The sequence below is a fragment of the Bombus terrestris genome, chromosome 4, assembly GCF_910591885.1.
Source record: "Bombus terrestris chromosome 4, iyBomTerr1.2, whole genome shotgun sequence".
Classification (NCBI taxonomy): Eukaryota; Metazoa; Arthropoda; class Insecta; order Hymenoptera; family Apidae; genus Bombus; species Bombus terrestris.
The window spans coordinates 9263209-9280797 of NC_063272.1; the positions used below are offsets into that span (position 1 = coordinate 9263209).

The following is a 17589-nucleotide window of genomic DNA, read 5'->3' on the forward strand; positions in this document are numbered from 1 at the left end:
AGATATACGAAACAAAAGCTTAATTACTAAACCTTGCTAATTTAAAAAAAGACTGCGCTGAATTTTCATTCATGACAGACTTCAAAAAACTTAACTGTAGCTTTTACCATGCAAAGTGGCAAGTTATTCGATGATTCGAATATTCGAACAACATTTTTTATTAATTTGTCATAGCGTGTCTATGCGAGGGAATGTAGGATTACTCAACGTAGAGACCGTGACACTTGCTTACACATCGAACTCCGCGTCACCGCCAGACGAATGTGTGTGTGTGTGTGTGTAAATACGTGTGGATTAACGTCGTGTTTCACGTGTACCGTCCGTAAAATTATTTACTACAAGATCTCGTAACGTTGTCACAGCCTTAAGACGACGTCGTCCCGTTCGTACGCAAAATCGCATGCCGATTATCCACGTCCTATAGTACCGTCTAGCATCCCTCGAAGACTCTTTACATGTACTTGGAATTTCAAACGACCCAGCTTATTGCAAATTTCAACGGTATGTGGAGATTGTGCATTTACAGAGTCGCCAAGTGGAAACTATTAATGATTCATCGTTCAAGTTACGTGAATGAATTTCACGATCGTTTCATCCTTGATTTTTATTGCCGCTTGAATCGAAATAGACTTCGTGGAAGCTGGGTGATAAAAAGATTATGGCAAGGATAGATAGGCGCGTGATTTTAAGGCCCTTTCAACAGATGGAGGCGAGAAGAAAAACTTTTAGTGTGCACTGACCTTTCGCAAGGTGGCGATAAATTTCAATAAAAATCACACCCCCGCTATTAATACCAATTGAAAGGGAATAAAAATTCCATTCGGCACATTACGAGAAGCCTTTCGTCCCTTACTGATCCCAAGCAACATTACACGAATGGGAAAGGGAACTTTTAGTGAAAAATTTGTTTCCTTCCGAAAGAAATCTTCGTTACGCAAGACGCGTTCGTGTAGCGTTGATTTCTTCTTAAGGCGTAAAAAATGTAATATATACGTGAAAAGCTTCTACGTGAGTATGTACCGGCTGAGGATTACGTACGATATATGACGTTTTCCATAAGATTCTATCTAATAGATATAAAATAATTCGTAATGTTCTATCTTCGCATAATTTTTGCAAAAGCTGCATTACCACTTTTCGTAAAATGGTACTTCGTGTTTATTCTAGAAATAATTTCTTCTGAGAGAACTGAAAAGAAATATATTTGTTGAACTCGTGGTAGAAAATGAAATTATAATTTAATTGATTATAGAATTGAACGAATGGTCCTGTTAGAAATTAAAAATTGTAATAACACAAATTCTAAAAAATGTTCATTTATATCAGAAAAATTCTTATTTCACCTTAATATACTTCGTAATGAAATCGTTCCAAAGAATCTCACGGAGGGAGATCCAAGAATATATTAAGGGATGGTTCGTCCGTAACGAGAAGAAAGAAAAGGTCAGTTACTAAGAATTCCATTTTCCTGCCGCGGTAGATCCATAGTCGCGATCAAATGCAACGCTACAACGAAGCTTATTTGATTCGACGATGAAATTCAACGCGATTCGTGTCTCTCTGACACTTTTTTAAACGGGGTGAATCAAGTTTGAATCATCGCGTACACTGGGAAATTGGGACCTCTGTGACTAAAAATGGCGCAAAAGGAAGATAAAGAAGGTACAATGGAGAACTGTTATTAGCACAATTATTTCGATGACTCGCTGGACACAGTATCGACTTTTCAGCTCGTCAATGCCTCCAGTGGAATTCTTCCACGGATAAAACGCGACAGATATTTCTGTACACTCGTGAATGTACTTCTTTATTGCACGCTTCGATAATAATAGTCAACTAAAAGCAGTTTCATGCAATGAATTAGGTATTAACGATGGATAATACTTTATTAACATTTCTGGACTGTTCATCGTCAGCATGATGTTTTTCAAGTTTTTCTACCGCCATATGGTGATGCAAACACAGGGTGTTTCCAAATGTAGCGTGAAATATCTAACTTTCGTTACGCAGTGAAACGCCAGAACATGTGTCATTCTTCATTTTCTTCGTACCTTCCCTTTTTACGTCTTTCTTTTCTCTTTTTACTTTTACCTTCCTCCTTAACTAAAATAAATTGTAAAATCCATAAGAAGGGCAAATATCGTGGTTCACTAATTATTTCTGTCAGGGTTATACCATTTTAGTCTTCAAGAACAGCATTTTTCTTTTTTGAATTCAGCGATGTACAATAATATGACCTTGAAATTGAAACTGAATTTTTTAAATTCATACTCCGTGCATTATTCTAGTAAGAAATGAAATAAATAAAAATCTTCCATTTAGAGAGATAAACGAATAGACGGCAAACTACTATAAATTTCTCGCTCGATTTTAATCTGTTGATTGAGAAGGTCAAGTTGTTAGTCAGGACATAAGAATTTCTTTATTCGATGACTCCTATCTATTTCTCATTTCATTTCTCTTAAAAATAGATTATATCGTATTTACATTCGTAGAAACTGATTTGTCTGTATTAACATTTGATCCCGTAATTACAGAGGTTTTCCATGAAAGGATAATGCGGTTAATAAGTTAAAGACTTCGCTGAGAAGTATCTTTCGAAAAGCTAAAAAAAATTCAGTAATCCGAATTTATATGAAATTCTCTTATTATCACTTTCAATCACGTTTTATTTTCAAATCTTCTCCATCTCGAATTAATCCCTATAATCTCCTCTTGTTTCAAAGAACGCGATCTCGCCCTGAGATCGTCAGGTCGAAGGTTAACCAGCAAAGTTGCCAGCAGTGGAAGGGTCACATATTAAATTTCGACAGCGATTACATCATATAAATTGCTCGTGACAGGCTGTCACGACTCACTATACAGGAACCAACATATCTCAATTCCTCCTGGAGTAACGCTAATGTATACTCTCTTCATCGATACTAGAACATGCCATCATGTAATTTGAAGTAGATCAAAATCAGAAGAAATGTCACGACTTATTGATGACTACACAACTAATCATGCGTGCCTTATTAAAAATGGCCTTCGTTTATCAAGGATCAGCGTCTAATTAGCAACGGTAAGCATCAATACGTTACGAGGCTCCATGAAAGGAGCCTCTGCTTCGTTGTTAAAAAAATATCAACCGATAAGCTCGACCTCTCGTGAAAAATGCTAATAATGCATTTAAAGCGTGCACAGGATGTTTGAAAATGCGTGATTTTTGTGGTAAAAAATTAGGAATATTAGTTACGAGCTACGATGTTCTTCTGGTTCTTTGAGTCTCTAGTTTTTGAGACGCATTGGTCAGCGACAGAAGACAATTAAATAACCGAAGAAGTATTTACGAGACAATAAATCGGCACAAATAAAATCGTCAAAGCACTGATCTCAAAGGAAATGAAACCCATTAAAACCTGCTTAAAAATAAAAAGTCACTCATGTCGTAATCAAAATTCAGTGAAAATTTAATAAGAGTTCTTCAAACTACTTTCGATTCATTGAAAATTACAAAAGAAACCATTCATATTTCAACAAAAACGCAACAAAAAACTTCATTAAGATTTTAAAATATATCATCGATAGTATAAAACTTTTCACCCACACAGCTGATCCATTTATAATCAAATAAAATAAGAATAAAATTCCATCATTTCACACTTACTTTTCTATTACCTCCTCTCCCATCTTCCCAACCTCTGCAGCTAGGGATATCAATCTCATAAATCCGAAAAATCCTCTTCAATGTCCAACAATCCTCCACAAATTCCACAACCTGGCGAGTTTCATCAGCCACTTCCACGGCCGGCAAACTTTTCGCCATTAAATTTCTTGCACGTTCAACGTTCCGTTCAAGCCGGGTTGCGTCCGAAAAGCCGCAATTATGAAACCCCTTCGACGTTGATCTATGTAGCGGTATTGTTAGCGTAGAGAAGCGATCGTGAAAAGAGGAAGAGCTCAAATTATTCCGCCCTGGCATGCGCAACATTTCAAATTGGCACGATGTTTAGGCGTATCCTACGTAATTACCGTTCAACGTATACTTTCGCGTAAGATATTTGTCAGTGGGATTCACAAAGTTCTTCGATCTTGACATTTCGATGGCGTATATTCTCGATCGTATTTTCAACGCGTTCAAGAAACAAGGGGCGAGGATACATGAAATTGTGTAAGAAGAAGAGAGAAAGGATAGATTATTTACTTTTCGTGCAACTAGTGTAACTGTTATGCTATCGATGTATGCACGTGTCGAGTACAGCGCAACAATTTTCAGGAATACAACAGTATCTCTTTCTTTATGCGCGTCACGAATAGTTAAGAATATTTGGGTAAATATGTATGTATGCATGTGTGTACATATATTCGTAGGCTAAATACAGGTTTAAGTATTGATCGGCTTTGAAATTTCGTTCAATACGGTATTTGGAGTTAACGAAACATTTATTGATTACGTCTTCGAATTCGACAAAATTTATATTGATCACGGTTTTTGAATTTGTTAAAAATATTAATCATTCTGCTTAGGTTCCATTTCTTGAGTTCTATTCATAGAAATGTTAATCGGTATAAATCTTAGCAGTCTATTTACGAGTGCCGTGTTTTAAATTGATCATTCTGGATTAAATATCACGTTTAGTTATACGATTCATTCATGCTAATAAAAACTGTCTCGTCTCTGCTTCTGGTTCCAGAATTATCTCAGTGAAACTTTAAAATAGAAATCTTCATGAACTCCATTCCTTTCCCCCCCATAAAACTCGTTCCCTTAAACGAATTCGAGTCTCAAACGCAAAACGCTTGAATAGAGCACGCGTTCCTTGCGTGTCGTATATTTTTACATCGTAACAACAACCATCATAACTAACCTAAGGTAAACAGCAATTCGTCCAATCTACCAAAAACCAGCTAACCTATTATGTAAAAAAAGAGCTTGAAAGTTTCATTTCTGTTCCCTTTGAAGATCATTTCCCTTTCGAATCTCCAATAGACCGCTAATTACACGATGAATCCTTATGCAAACGATTTTTAGCGTTATCGTACGTTTAATTGAAGAAGTCTGGGGGCTATTTGTTAAGCTGTGCCAGTTTCAAGCCACTCGGTTACTTCCACGTTTGCCCGTCCATGGAGAAACAGAAGGAAAGAAAGAGAGAGAAGAGAAGCACGGATCCAGCAAGAATGCTAAGAGCATTCGAGGGTTCGTGACATTTCAATCCCTCGTTTTTTTTTTTTTTTTTCAAAGCTTCCAACGGAATCGTTCGTCCGCTCGTCTCTTCCGGGTGCTTAATTCCATGGTATAGACTGACTATAACGGCAACCCACGCGATTTTCGCGATTAAATAACGAATGAAGATCGGGTAACAGAATTGCTGGATCACGATTCTTCGCTTAAGACGATACACCCTACTGCCTGCGGAGAATACAGGTTCAAAAAATGAAGAATTATCATCGTCGTACATTCATAACATAAGAAATTAATTTTGGGACATACAACAGACTTCTGTTTCTAGATGGATTAGGAACATTTTGTTTTCATAACTTTTACGAAATATATAGCACCTTTTAAACTAATATTACGTTGTGAAATGAAATATTCATAGAAGTGAATATAATGTGGATTTTTATGTATTTATGGGAAATTTGAAGATACAAAAATGCACAGAATACACATAATATTCAAAAATATATAAAATGTACGAAATATATGTACTCGTTACGATATCTAATAGGTAAACAATTTTCTATCTAATATCTACAAAAAAATAATTTAAATAATAATGTCTGTATGTATGTGGCGGTGTCTTTAGCTTAAGTGGAGTAGCCAATCTTCTTTCTTCTCTTTTAGTTCTTTTCGAAGAATGGGTTACCAGATCAATTTATAAAAAAGAATAAAAGTAGACATTCTTCTCGGAACTTCTTAGATCTTATTTTTAGATCTTATTCAATCACACTAATACTTAAGATTCCTTCTATCCTTATTTTTATAGTCAAACTAAGCAATTAGTTTTGCAAACCAATCTTCTCCTCTGATATAAATTAATCAAACGATCACTCTTAATTAAGTACCTACTTTGAACATCGAAAATTACTTTGATTAAGAAGAAAATCTCCTTTCTTCAGTGAAATCTTAATCGTTATTTCGCTACAGAGAAACCTTTGCAGCAGTTGATAGAAATCAGTCTCGAAGTTTGATCTAAAGCTATGGAAACATCCTGTGCATAATGTAAACACGTTGAAACCAGTGAATTTTAGAAAAATAATTAACAAATTCCCCGGAGGAGGAAATACGAACCAGGGAAAATATTTTCTTTATTGGCGAAAACGTGCGAGATATATACGTGGCAATTAATAGTTTTATCTTTTTGTTCAATTCGTGAACACGATGGTATGCGTTCATCAATGTCATCACGCGCGAAGGAAATTTATTGTTCATCCATGTCGTCACGTGGTGATCCGCACGTGCTACTACTTAGACAAACAGGAATTTTTAATTAACCTGCGCCATGTAAAATTATCAGACTCGCTCTATTTGCCATTAAATTCGCGAAAAATTAATTCAATAATTAAACTACCCATGTTTATATAAATTTATATTCTTATGAACAGAACGAAGAAAACGGAATAATAACGAATAATTATGCTTTAGATATCTTTTATATCTTTTGCAAATTATGTGCATTCTGTGCATATTTGCACCCTTAAATTTCTCATAAACATTCGCTGTCTACCAATAATAATTCCTTAAAAATTTTCTACATATTTCCGCATAACTTTATTCGAATTAATTTTATTTGCGATTTCGTTGAAGTTATATTAAAGAAGCCTTCTTTTAGTTGGTTTTATATCGATAAACACACTGTCGATGCAACGCTCACAAACTACCTACAGCATCAGCTAAGTGGCTCAAACCTGAAATTCCATTTCGTGGTAATTGCATCAACGAGGGGCAATCAATCCATTTAAATAGCGTTTTCAGACAAATTTACATACCGTCGTCTCCTATAATTTCATACTTTCGTAAACTGACGAGTTTTGCAACTTTGATGCAAGAAACATGTTTGAATGTCAACTATCAATAAGCGCTTAATCGTCTGTAATCTGGAAGTTTTATTTATTACTACAAGAACGTAATTATTAATATAACTACTATTATTATATTTTAAAAATTTTATTTATCTATCTACTACTACACTTGTTGTAATTATTAATATATCATTATAACCAGTAACGAACGATTTACTTATCGAATTTTTAATCAAGGTAAAATTAGAAATACTGCGATTAACGACATGCTACAATTTTTTTCTCTTACAAGTCAACAAAATTCGGATTATAGAGACAAGTTATAGAACATGACGATAACTAGTGGAATTATTCGATAACTAAGGCTTTGTCTTAGACAGGCGCTTTTAATAAGCATATTGCGGTATATTGTCATTGTGAGTGTTATTAGAGCTGTCATAGTACCGGTACAATAAACTAACTGGAACCAGGAAATAACCGATGCCGTGATGAGTCGTCGCACGTCCATGATTCTCTCGTGGTTACGTTCCCTCGAGAAGATAGACGAAACAGGAAATAATTTTTCGAAGAATCCAGCGTGCTTCGTCACGAAAAAGCCAGTCTGACCAGCCTTTACACGTGGGAGTACTCCAATGAACTCGATAACCAGCGGTATTTACATGTGTATGAGATATAAAAGACTTTAAGGAAAATGATTATCATCTTACATCACTAACGGAAGACTAATACCACAGAAATTGGAACGGTTAACATCTTCAGTGTCTTCCTTTATGCTTATTCTTTTTAATTCTTTGAGAAGGAAGCAAGTTTCTTTACTTTTTTTAACATTACTTGAGATAAAGAGACTGGAATATTTTCAGTTTTATATAAATTTCATCCATCGTAACCCAATTTCCTTCTTTCTTTCTTTTTTCTTTTTATATCTTTTCCTTCTTATTGAACTATTCTTCTTGGTCCAATTAATTTTTATGGAGCGATGAAAACAACAAATAAGTTTAACGAGCTCTGTTTATAAAATAAATCTATGAAATAATATTCTCCAAACGAATCATCGACATTTATATATTCGTATACGCGTAAGGTCTTATCTTCTTTCAGTTCCAAAAAACATATTATATAACCAAGAAGTGATTTCACTCCACAGAAACGATTTACCATTTTCGAATTTCGACGATCTATACATTATCCATGAATTATCGACGAACATTCTGGTATTTCGTTATTTGTTGAAAAATATCACGGTTTTAGAAGAATGCTTATATTCGCCGGCACGATATTGAAATAAAATAAAGGGGGCCGAACGGCCAGGCTACAGCGAATTGTGTACAATCGATAGCTCTATACGTAGCTCAAAATAACTGGAGGATCAGCTACTCAAACAGCTTTATCGCTCATTCAGGTGTCCAATATTTCAGAAGCCCCAATACGCCGTGGAACTTGAACATTCTATAAAACAAGCACACGCGGTGTTTCTTTAAATTCCTCGCGTATTTCAATGAAGCACAAATACTTTAAAAAATAACTCGACAAATGAAAATCGTCAAGCTCCAGGTGGAATTTAAGACCGGAGGATTTTATCACTCTAAGACAGCCGGATCTCATCATCCACCCCTATTCTTTCAGGTACCATTCCGCCTCCTCTTTCCGCGAAGAATGTGATCAACAAAATGGAATGCAAGAGAAGTAGATTTTAGAAGGGGAACTTTAAAATTCCAGTTCCTTTTAACACATTCACAGCCGGTGACGTAAAATTGCTTATAGTTATTTGTATATCGCAGGGTATTTCTAAAATTAAGTTCACGGCTAGAGCCGTTAACACGTCTTTTGCTTACAAATTTTGCTATTTAGAGATAAATGCCGGAGCACATCTTTGGTAACATGATTTAAAATCGTCGTATTTTGTTTGGCGATCGACATATTATTTAATTGTTTTTATTCTTCAATCGTGTTTATTTCCCAGAATCTGTTTGAATTAATCAGAAACTATGTGCTCTTATGTACATACATAATATGTAGTAATATCTCTCAAAAGATTAAGAAAATTGAATATATAACGTTTTATAATTCCTCTGTCAAACACATCTAATAGACGTTATCAAAAAAATGTTTACAGTAAAATATTAATTTCTAATATATTTTATATTATAGCTATATTATAGTGTATTGTACATAATAATTTGTATTATAACATAAATAGTAAAATAAAACTAATAGAAAAAATGATTGTGATGAAATTACTTTCTATTTCTATCAATATAATCTTGAGATAAGTTTTATTAAAAATTCTAGTTGAAATTCGAATACTCTAATTTCAAATAAACTAGAATTTAGGTAAGGAAGTATGATTTCTCTTTCAGCTCGACTGCCATCATCTGTTCTTTCCCCGGTGTTAAAATCATACTAAATCAAGCCTCTTTTCTTCCCCAGGGAACAAGACCGGTGTTCCTCGTGTTAATTCTCACACGGTGCAATCCTGGAAACACTTAATCCCATAGAAGATCAACCCACTTAGTCCAACAGTACACGAAACATCGTTCCCGAGGTAGAGAGTTCCAGTTTATCATACTCGTGGAAATTAACGTGCTCTAATATCGAATTACTATACCACATCCAAGGCGCGACAACTTCGAACGTCCTATATTTGGTGAACGCTAGTTCCGGTCTCGTAGGGAATGCCATCGTGTGTCATTGACCGACGACACAGATCTCCCGTATGTGCGCGTCATGGCTGGCTATAAAATGACGTCCTTGAGAAGACAGAAGTAATATTCGTTCGATAAAAATCACGAGAAGAACGGGAAAAATGAAGAGAACAACGAAATGTTCCTTGGTACAGGACTTGGTTTTTTCATCGTTCTTCATCCTCGTAGAACTGAAGAGAAAACATCGATCGATGATCGAATAAAAATCGATAAATGGATTCCTCTCTGACGATGGAAAAATGTCATCTTCATTGACGAGTGGTCTCTCCACTATTTTGATAGTGATTTAATCCTTTGTTGGGCAAATAGGGGAAAGAAAATGTAAGAAGCCATGATATTTTTCGAGAGCAATCGTGTTTACATTTTGCACTTGCACTTGCACTTGCACTTTGCATTTACACTTTTCATTTGCACGTTGCATTTGCGCTTTCCACTTGCACTTTGCGCCAACGTTTCGTAGATATATGAAACTGCTTCAAGTCTGTCCCGAAGAAGTGGATTGTAATGTCTACGAAACGTTGGCGCAAAGTGCAAGTGCAAAATGAAGATGCAAAGTGCAAACACGATTACTCCCGAAAATCTAATATCCTGGTATTTCACCATCGAGAAAGTTTGAAATGTAAATTAAATGAAATGAAAGTTAAAAACGTAAGAAATTGGTTACGATCGATATGGTTAAGGTTTTGTAAAATTAAAGTTTTAGGTTTGCAAATAGTCGCAGTTTCTACCCAATCTATTCTAATTTTAATTTGTCCAATTCCCAAATTAAGTTGACAAGAAATTGTAAAAAATAATTAATATACTGTTGTATACATTGAAATAAACCTTGGTATTTTTTGGTTTTATTACAGTAAAGCCATAAAGTGACCCGATGGAAGCTTTTCAAGCGGCTAGAAACACTTTGAGAGTCTCCGAGCACTGTGAAGTTCAGGTTGTTGGCGAAGAGAAATTTTTCGAGTGGTTTCTTTAATGTTTCGAGTTTCAAAGTCGAAAGATGATGTCTAAGTTAAGAACTACTCAAAGATCCGTAATTTTAGAACAGATCAGTTTTCTTATTCCAGGAAACTGTTCTTAGGTCAGTATATAATCTTTCTTATTCTTGTTCGAGGAAATTCTTCTTCATTTAATGTATGATCTTTCTTTCCCCGAGGATCTTGTACTTACTTCAATATAGAATCTTTCTTATTCGAGGAAATTGCTCTTAGTTCGATACATAATCAATCAGAAGTGGAGATTGCATAAAGGCTACTGTTAAAGCGACTGTTTGATTGAGCTGATGGACAACGATGAAGAGATCTTATCGATGAAATCGTGACCCGTTATCGATGTATCACGATGGTGGTCACTCGAAAACAATCGAGTGACACGAACCAATGACCACATGTCCATCGAAATTTGGGTAATCGATTTCCCCTTATCTAGTTTGCGTTACCTATCTTCTCTGTATTCAAAGGTAACTACATACATTCAATCTTCGGTGGTCGTACAATTGTATCTTTAAAATGATTACATTTGTACGAACATGAAATAGCAAATTATCGATAAATAATAATATAAGAATTCTAGGAATTTTAGCAGTTATTGCGAAAGAGAACAGTCGATGACCTACGGAAAGCCTTTTTATCTGGTTTGAGAACCATGTATATATGCAATAATCTTTTTTAAGAAAGTCAATAAAAATTCGATAAAACTAAGAAAATCGATAAAAACTTGTAGGTGCAAATTTTTAGAATGTTTATCCTGTAAATTGCAAATTTTTTAATATAAGCCACTAGCAACGATCCAACAATCAATATGTAAAAAAGAATGAGAAATTGATTTATGAATTTTACATAAAATGGACTCGAAATGGACTCTTTTGATCCATCTACGCTTACATTTATCACGATATAGCACAATTAGGATAGAACAAAGGATCTGTTACTGCGAAGTACGGAGAATTTCACAGCTGACCATACTGAATAAAAATTGGAACGTTTTCGATTTATTGTATGAATGAAGGCGAAAGGACAAGGTATAGGCGAGTGAGCAACGAAGTTGCATGCGATTTCATTTTCGAAAATCGCTAGGTCGACGTGGTGTAAAACCGGCAGAACGTTTTACTTCGCTGGAACTCCAGCTCTCGACTTTCATTGCGAACAAAAGAATTCATTTTTCAGCATGTACAATGCCGCCGCTTATTATACACTTTGGTATTGTTCGAAATTTTTTTTCTATTTTTTCTTCTTCTTTCCTTCCTTTTCATTTTTTCCTTTTTTTTTTCATTTATTATTCGACCGTTTCGACTAAAAATGGAGGCTGTTAGCTCGATTTAGACAATTAAACGTTGCCACCATTTCGCGCCAACTTATTATACGAAGTGATTAACGAACACAAACTAATGAAATAAGATATGTTGAATGTTCGAACTAATACTAAAGAGTACGTACATATTTGAAATATTTACAGATTACGTACTATCGTTTAGGTAACGGTGAATCGCTTAATTGAAGATATTGAAAGAATGAGTCAGGTAACCAAGAAAATGAAGCCAATTTCGATTAAACTTTAAGCAATTATCTAGATAATTTTGCTGCTGAATTAAAATTTTAATTAATTACATAAGCGATTTCAGTAATGAGCTCGTTAGTGAAAGCTCTTGGAAGAAATCGTCCAACAATTCACGAACGCATTAGCAGAGTTATTTTATTTTAACGAAACAAATTATCCCATTAACCATTAAGCTATTCTACCAAAGGTTTTCATAGAAGATATGAATCTATCTTATGACATTCTCATATATATCAGTTATTTTATATTTTTATAAAACTTGTAAGGCAATGCTAATAGTAAAGGATAATCTATAACATATCTCTATGAACAATTATTTAAATATAAATAAAATATATGGACTATGGATTTTTGAAAGAAAAGTTTATATCAAAACGCTTATTTTTCACTTAGTATATCAAAGATAATATCAACAAAAATAAAATCATGTTATTGGGCAGTAGAAGATGGAATCACGAATTACAAAACGCTAATGGCAGTCGAACTCTGTTATTCCGGCATGATGAATGAAAAATTTCAGTTTACGCGACGAATAAACAAGCATGAGTCCACAGGGATCGTGGTTCGAAACTAATTACTCGGTCGGAGATGTGTCACGCGCGCATGTATGTACGAAAGAATGCAAAAGCGGCACGTCTATTGATAACGAGACCGACCGTGCATCAGGAAGTAGTAATTACGCGAGAGAATTTATCTATAGCGCGTATTTTCATTGTACCTTTAGCGATACAGTCAAGAAAACAACACGATGTCGTTTGATATTTAAACTCCTTTAAATGAGTCAAATTGATCAACTTTACTTTTTATACATTTATTAATTTCATTATTCGGGTACATAGCTAATATTTAAATAATATAAAAAGACAAATGAGCTACACAATGATGAGTTTATTTACAGCAAGATGAGATGCGTAATTGTAAATTGCAAGATAAATTTGAAAAAATTACGTTTGCAACATCACCACTTTTCTCGGTTTTCTTAGTGTATGAGAAGTTGATCAGAATTTTGAGTGGCTCATTTGTTGTCCATTGTTCATTCACGTGGTATTTATGACACATTGTATACGTAATCATAATTAACATATTGTCAACTGGATAGCTTATATGCATTTGAATGGATATTATTTAAAAGCTTCCTAGATAGGCCGTGAAAAAATCTCATAATATCGTAAAACGAAATATAAGATACGAAAATAGATTAATGTTTCCTGTGAATAATATTGTAATGGAATTGATAATATGTTAAATATATTATACTTATAGAATGTGATAAGCAGAGGTAGAGAAAATATAGTATGAAAGGATAAATGGCTTTAAGAACTCAATTTTTTTTACTCGATTTGTAAAATGGGATCCTTTTTTCAACAGAAGTACTATTTCTTTTACGATACAATGCCACGTGACAACGTACGAACGTGCGAATATTGCCTGCGAACGTGGCCTGCGAACGTGGTCTACGAATGTAGGAACCTGTTCTACAAACCGTACGTATTTGATTTGCAAACGTGGCCTGCGAACGTGCGAACATTGCCTGTGAACGTGCAAACGTGACCAGTGAATTTTGATTTTTGTCCTGAATCCTCATACAAATGCCGCACTGTGCGCCATTTCAAAAATTTAAAAATGACGCCACTATGTACTCAACACCTGGAAGACATGAACAAATAAATTATTGGAAATAGGTAAGATATATCTTTAAATATCTATATACAGACCAAAATTCCAGCTATAAATATTTAAAATATCAAGAATTAAATATAAAACTTCAAATCAATATTGTTCTTACATACTTCCGCTACTTTTTTAAACTGGAGTCCTTAGGAACGCAAGGGAATAGTCGCGAAACGTTGACAAGAGCATCGTATCACATTCAAGAGAAAGATGTCCAGTGAAGCGCAAACTAAGGTACGAATGTTACTGAGCATTTAGCGGCAGGAAACATTCCAGGGAAATAGTAGTAGAAGAAGAAGGGACCAGTGAAAAAGAAGGGAAAAAGATAGTCTGATGGTAAAACGAGGCACCCGCGACTGTATAACAGCAATTTTCAACTGTTTTTATCTTATGGTACACATAAACTACAGTGACTACAAGAAGTATTTGTGTCCCATTGTACTTATCTATTATGATTTATATACTAGTTAATTAGATCCAACTAAAATAAATTGCATATCGTTCAAGAGCAAATACTTTCATATGATTAAAACAATTTGATACTACCATAATGAAATGTAGAATCTAGTAAAAGATCGCTTCATTGAAAAATGAGGATATGTACAAATATTTTTTGTAGTCGCTGTAATTACTAAAATTCTACAGCACGCCCGAAAATATATTACATTTGGATCAAGACGGAACACTGACACCGGGGTGCTAGTTTCTTTTGCCCTTTATTCTTTCCTTTATATATATATATTTTTTTTTTATTTGACAATCTACGGGAAAAGAAATCAGTAACCAAATAACTAGGTATTACGTGCTTTTAAAAATTCTCGTGGCGCACCTGTGGACCTCTCGCGGCACACTGGTTGAAAATCGCTGCTCTACACGGTGCATTCCTTCTTTGGCCGTCACGTCGTGCTGCATGTGAAGTAACGAAGTTTCCGTGTGTAGTGTGTATATACGCGGGTGGCGAGGGACGAGCATAAGGTAAACATAAAAACGCCGAAGTGGAACGGTAAGTAAATCCAGCGAACAGCGAGAAAGGAAAGGCTTCCCTCTTGGGAAACAACTTCGAGGCGGGACTAAAAAACGCGTTTCAACGTGCCTTTCGAGCTACGAGCCGCTGCATCGTCGTTAGAAAGTAAACGAGGCGCCGTTTACTATAAGAATGTGTGTCTTCATCTTCCTGAATCGATCCTTGAATCGAAACGTTCGATCGATCGATAGTTAACCCTAAAATGACAGTGTGACCGACCTCATGAAATTTTAGACATGTTACGGAAGTATAAACGAACTTTAGAATATTTAATTTTTGTTTACCTTCCCCAATTTATACATTTATAAGTTTATAAAACAGTAGAAAGAAAGAATTCTTTTAGTATAATTTTATGTGAAGTTACTAGACAACTCATAGTATCTCTATTTATTTACTAGAAAAATAAAGCAGAAAATTGTGTATATCAATGATTTTATTTTACTCAAATTGACTAATATTTAGATTTATTAATTAAACCCTCGAAAAAAATGCAATAATCGCCATTCCCGATGAATCAATCGATCGACATATCAAAAGTATGATCGAGAAACTTCTGATATCGACTATAGAATCGATATTCTTTATCGAAATCTTACTTTTTACGATATATATTTTAATTGTTAATGAATTGTATTAGAATAAAATACAAATTATAGTAACTTTGCACTATATACGGTTATAACCATAACGTTCAAAATTTATTTTTTTGTATCGCAGAAAGTAACAGTCAATCTGTTAGATCATCATAGTCGATGTATTGCTTACGCCACTCTAACCGGCAGTATAATGTAAAAAAATACAATGATAGCGGTAACTTGCCCATAAAGTATTAGTACTAGCTACGATTGAATAAACCAAACAAAAGTATGCACTTTTAGTATTCCACGCAGTGCAGTGTAATGTTTCAGAAAGGAAAGATGTGTTAACAATAAGATTTAATAAATTATATAAATTTTTATAGCGTCTATACAATACTGTAATACTTATACTTATTCGTAATTTTTTAATTTTCAAAGTTAGCAATAAAGATGCAATATTGGCGATAAATATATACATTTTTTAAATAAAATTTATAACCACAATTTCTTACTTCCTATTTATATGTAATAATAAAATTATATTAAGAAATTGAATTTTAGACACAAGTCAGAAATGACTCACACATGGTCTCGTCCATAGTATGCTATTCGAGGGTTAATATTTGACACTGGGGCACTGTTTCGCAGTTTATCCACCTCGAACATGAAGTTCCATTAATGGTCTGTCTCGTTTAACTCTACTTTTCTTCATTCGACGCCTTTGTACGCACGTTATTACACTCAACTTTTTCATTGACAGTCGTGTCTAAACCATGTACACGTGCTTCGTTAGAAGCCATGTACAAGCAGTGCTTTGCTCACCGACCGTGTACGAAAAGAAAAATAACCGGAAAGACGAAGATAAAAACAGTCCAGAAAAATGTTTCATTCCTAACGAAACATTGAAGCCGGGGATCGACCCTTTCCTATCGTCGTGGACGCCACACCGCCACAAAACCGCAAATGACTAAACTCAAAGAAGAAAAAAAAAAGAAGTGCACTCACCGTTCCTGGATACATCCAACTCCACGAGATTTTCGAAGTTCTGGATATCTGGTGGTAAGCGGTGAATTTCATTGTCACTCAAGCCTAGCTTTCGTAGCTTCTGCAGCCGAAAAAAATTCTGGAACGAGGAAAGACACGATAATAAGCGTATTTAATAAGAAAATAACAACAATGACAGTAAAAGCTACCCTTTACGCCATACGTAGTACTTTAGACAGCACCCAACCCAGTAAATTAACTCAAAGAATTGTATTCTGGTTGCTAATATAATAAAATAAAAAAAATATCAGCTATGCCGTACACATTCTTCGCCGTTACATTACAGCCGATGGTATGATACGTCATGGGCACAATAGCAAGAGGAAAAGAGATACAATGAGAAAAAGATAGAGCGAGAGAAGTAAGAGAGGGGAGAAACGCATAGAAAGAAAAAGAGATACGGGTTATAAGACAGAAAAGTTGGCATGTAGCGGTATTTGTCTACCTTAGGTAGATCACGAATGTGATTCGCGTCCAGCAGGAGCTCTTCCAAGCTTCTCGAATATCGTAAAATATCATCGGGGACGCACGGCAGAGAGCAATGACGCTTGTCAATGTATTCCACCTGCCTGTTACACCCTTTAAAAATCGGTATGCAGCGGAACATGGTATTCCTTTTTTTCACTATTAATCACGTTAAAAGAACACCGAACATAATTGTCCCACGTTGATTCACGGCGGCACACGATGCTATTTGCACATTATTCGTCGAACGGGGATTAGATTAAAAGAAACTAGAAGGAAAACGAGCGGCACCGACACACACTTTCACGCCCTACTCGGCTTTAAACGCGCTCTCGGCTTGTGCCTCGAAGTCTGACGTCATCACGTCTCCAAACCACTGATCACGTTGCTCTAAAGCGACACACAACAATGAGCGAATACGACGCTTTGAGAAGACAGTTCCCCCACTACACCCTGTTCGCCATAAACTTACTGCACATATAGATGGGGAATCTTAAATAGGATGTTCAGTTATAACTATATGCTTTGATCACGGAATCCAGTCAGGAAG

At 35.1% G+C, this 17589-nt stretch overlaps 1 protein-coding gene and 2 long non-coding RNA genes across 13 annotated transcripts in view; 1 reads left to right on the forward strand and 2 right to left on the reverse strand.

The window, feature by feature from the left end:
* Positions 1-17461, reverse strand: part of LOC100644881 (protein lap4) — a 53299-nt gene extending 35838 nt beyond the window's left edge. For 10 of the 11 annotated variants that reach the window (XR_007223799.1, XR_007223797.1, XR_007223798.1 and 7 more), the window contains exons 1-2: positions 17020-17461; positions 16536-16653 (exon numbers count right to left, since the gene is read on the reverse strand). Coding sequence is in view for 7 of the 11 variants with exons in the window: in XM_048405127.1 (XP_048261084.1) it covers positions 16536-16653; positions 17020-17181 (280 nt within the window). In the remaining 4 variants the exon portion in view is untranslated. The remainder of the gene's footprint in view (positions 1-16535; positions 16654-17019) is intronic. The other variant, XR_007223800.1, reaches the window with a different exon arrangement.
* Positions 13053-14749, reverse strand: LOC125384951. Its single transcript, XR_007223811.1, has 2 exons — positions 14048-14749; positions 13053-13904 (listed from the first exon to the last, which is right to left on the reverse strand). It is a non-coding gene; the product is annotated as an uncharacterized LOC125384951 (long non-coding RNA).
* On the forward strand, positions 15706-16635 carry LOC125384950. The gene is made up of 2 exons (XR_007223810.1): positions 15706-16211; positions 16291-16635. It is a non-coding gene; the product is annotated as an uncharacterized LOC125384950 (long non-coding RNA).
* Positions 17462-17589: the final 128 nt, after the last annotated feature.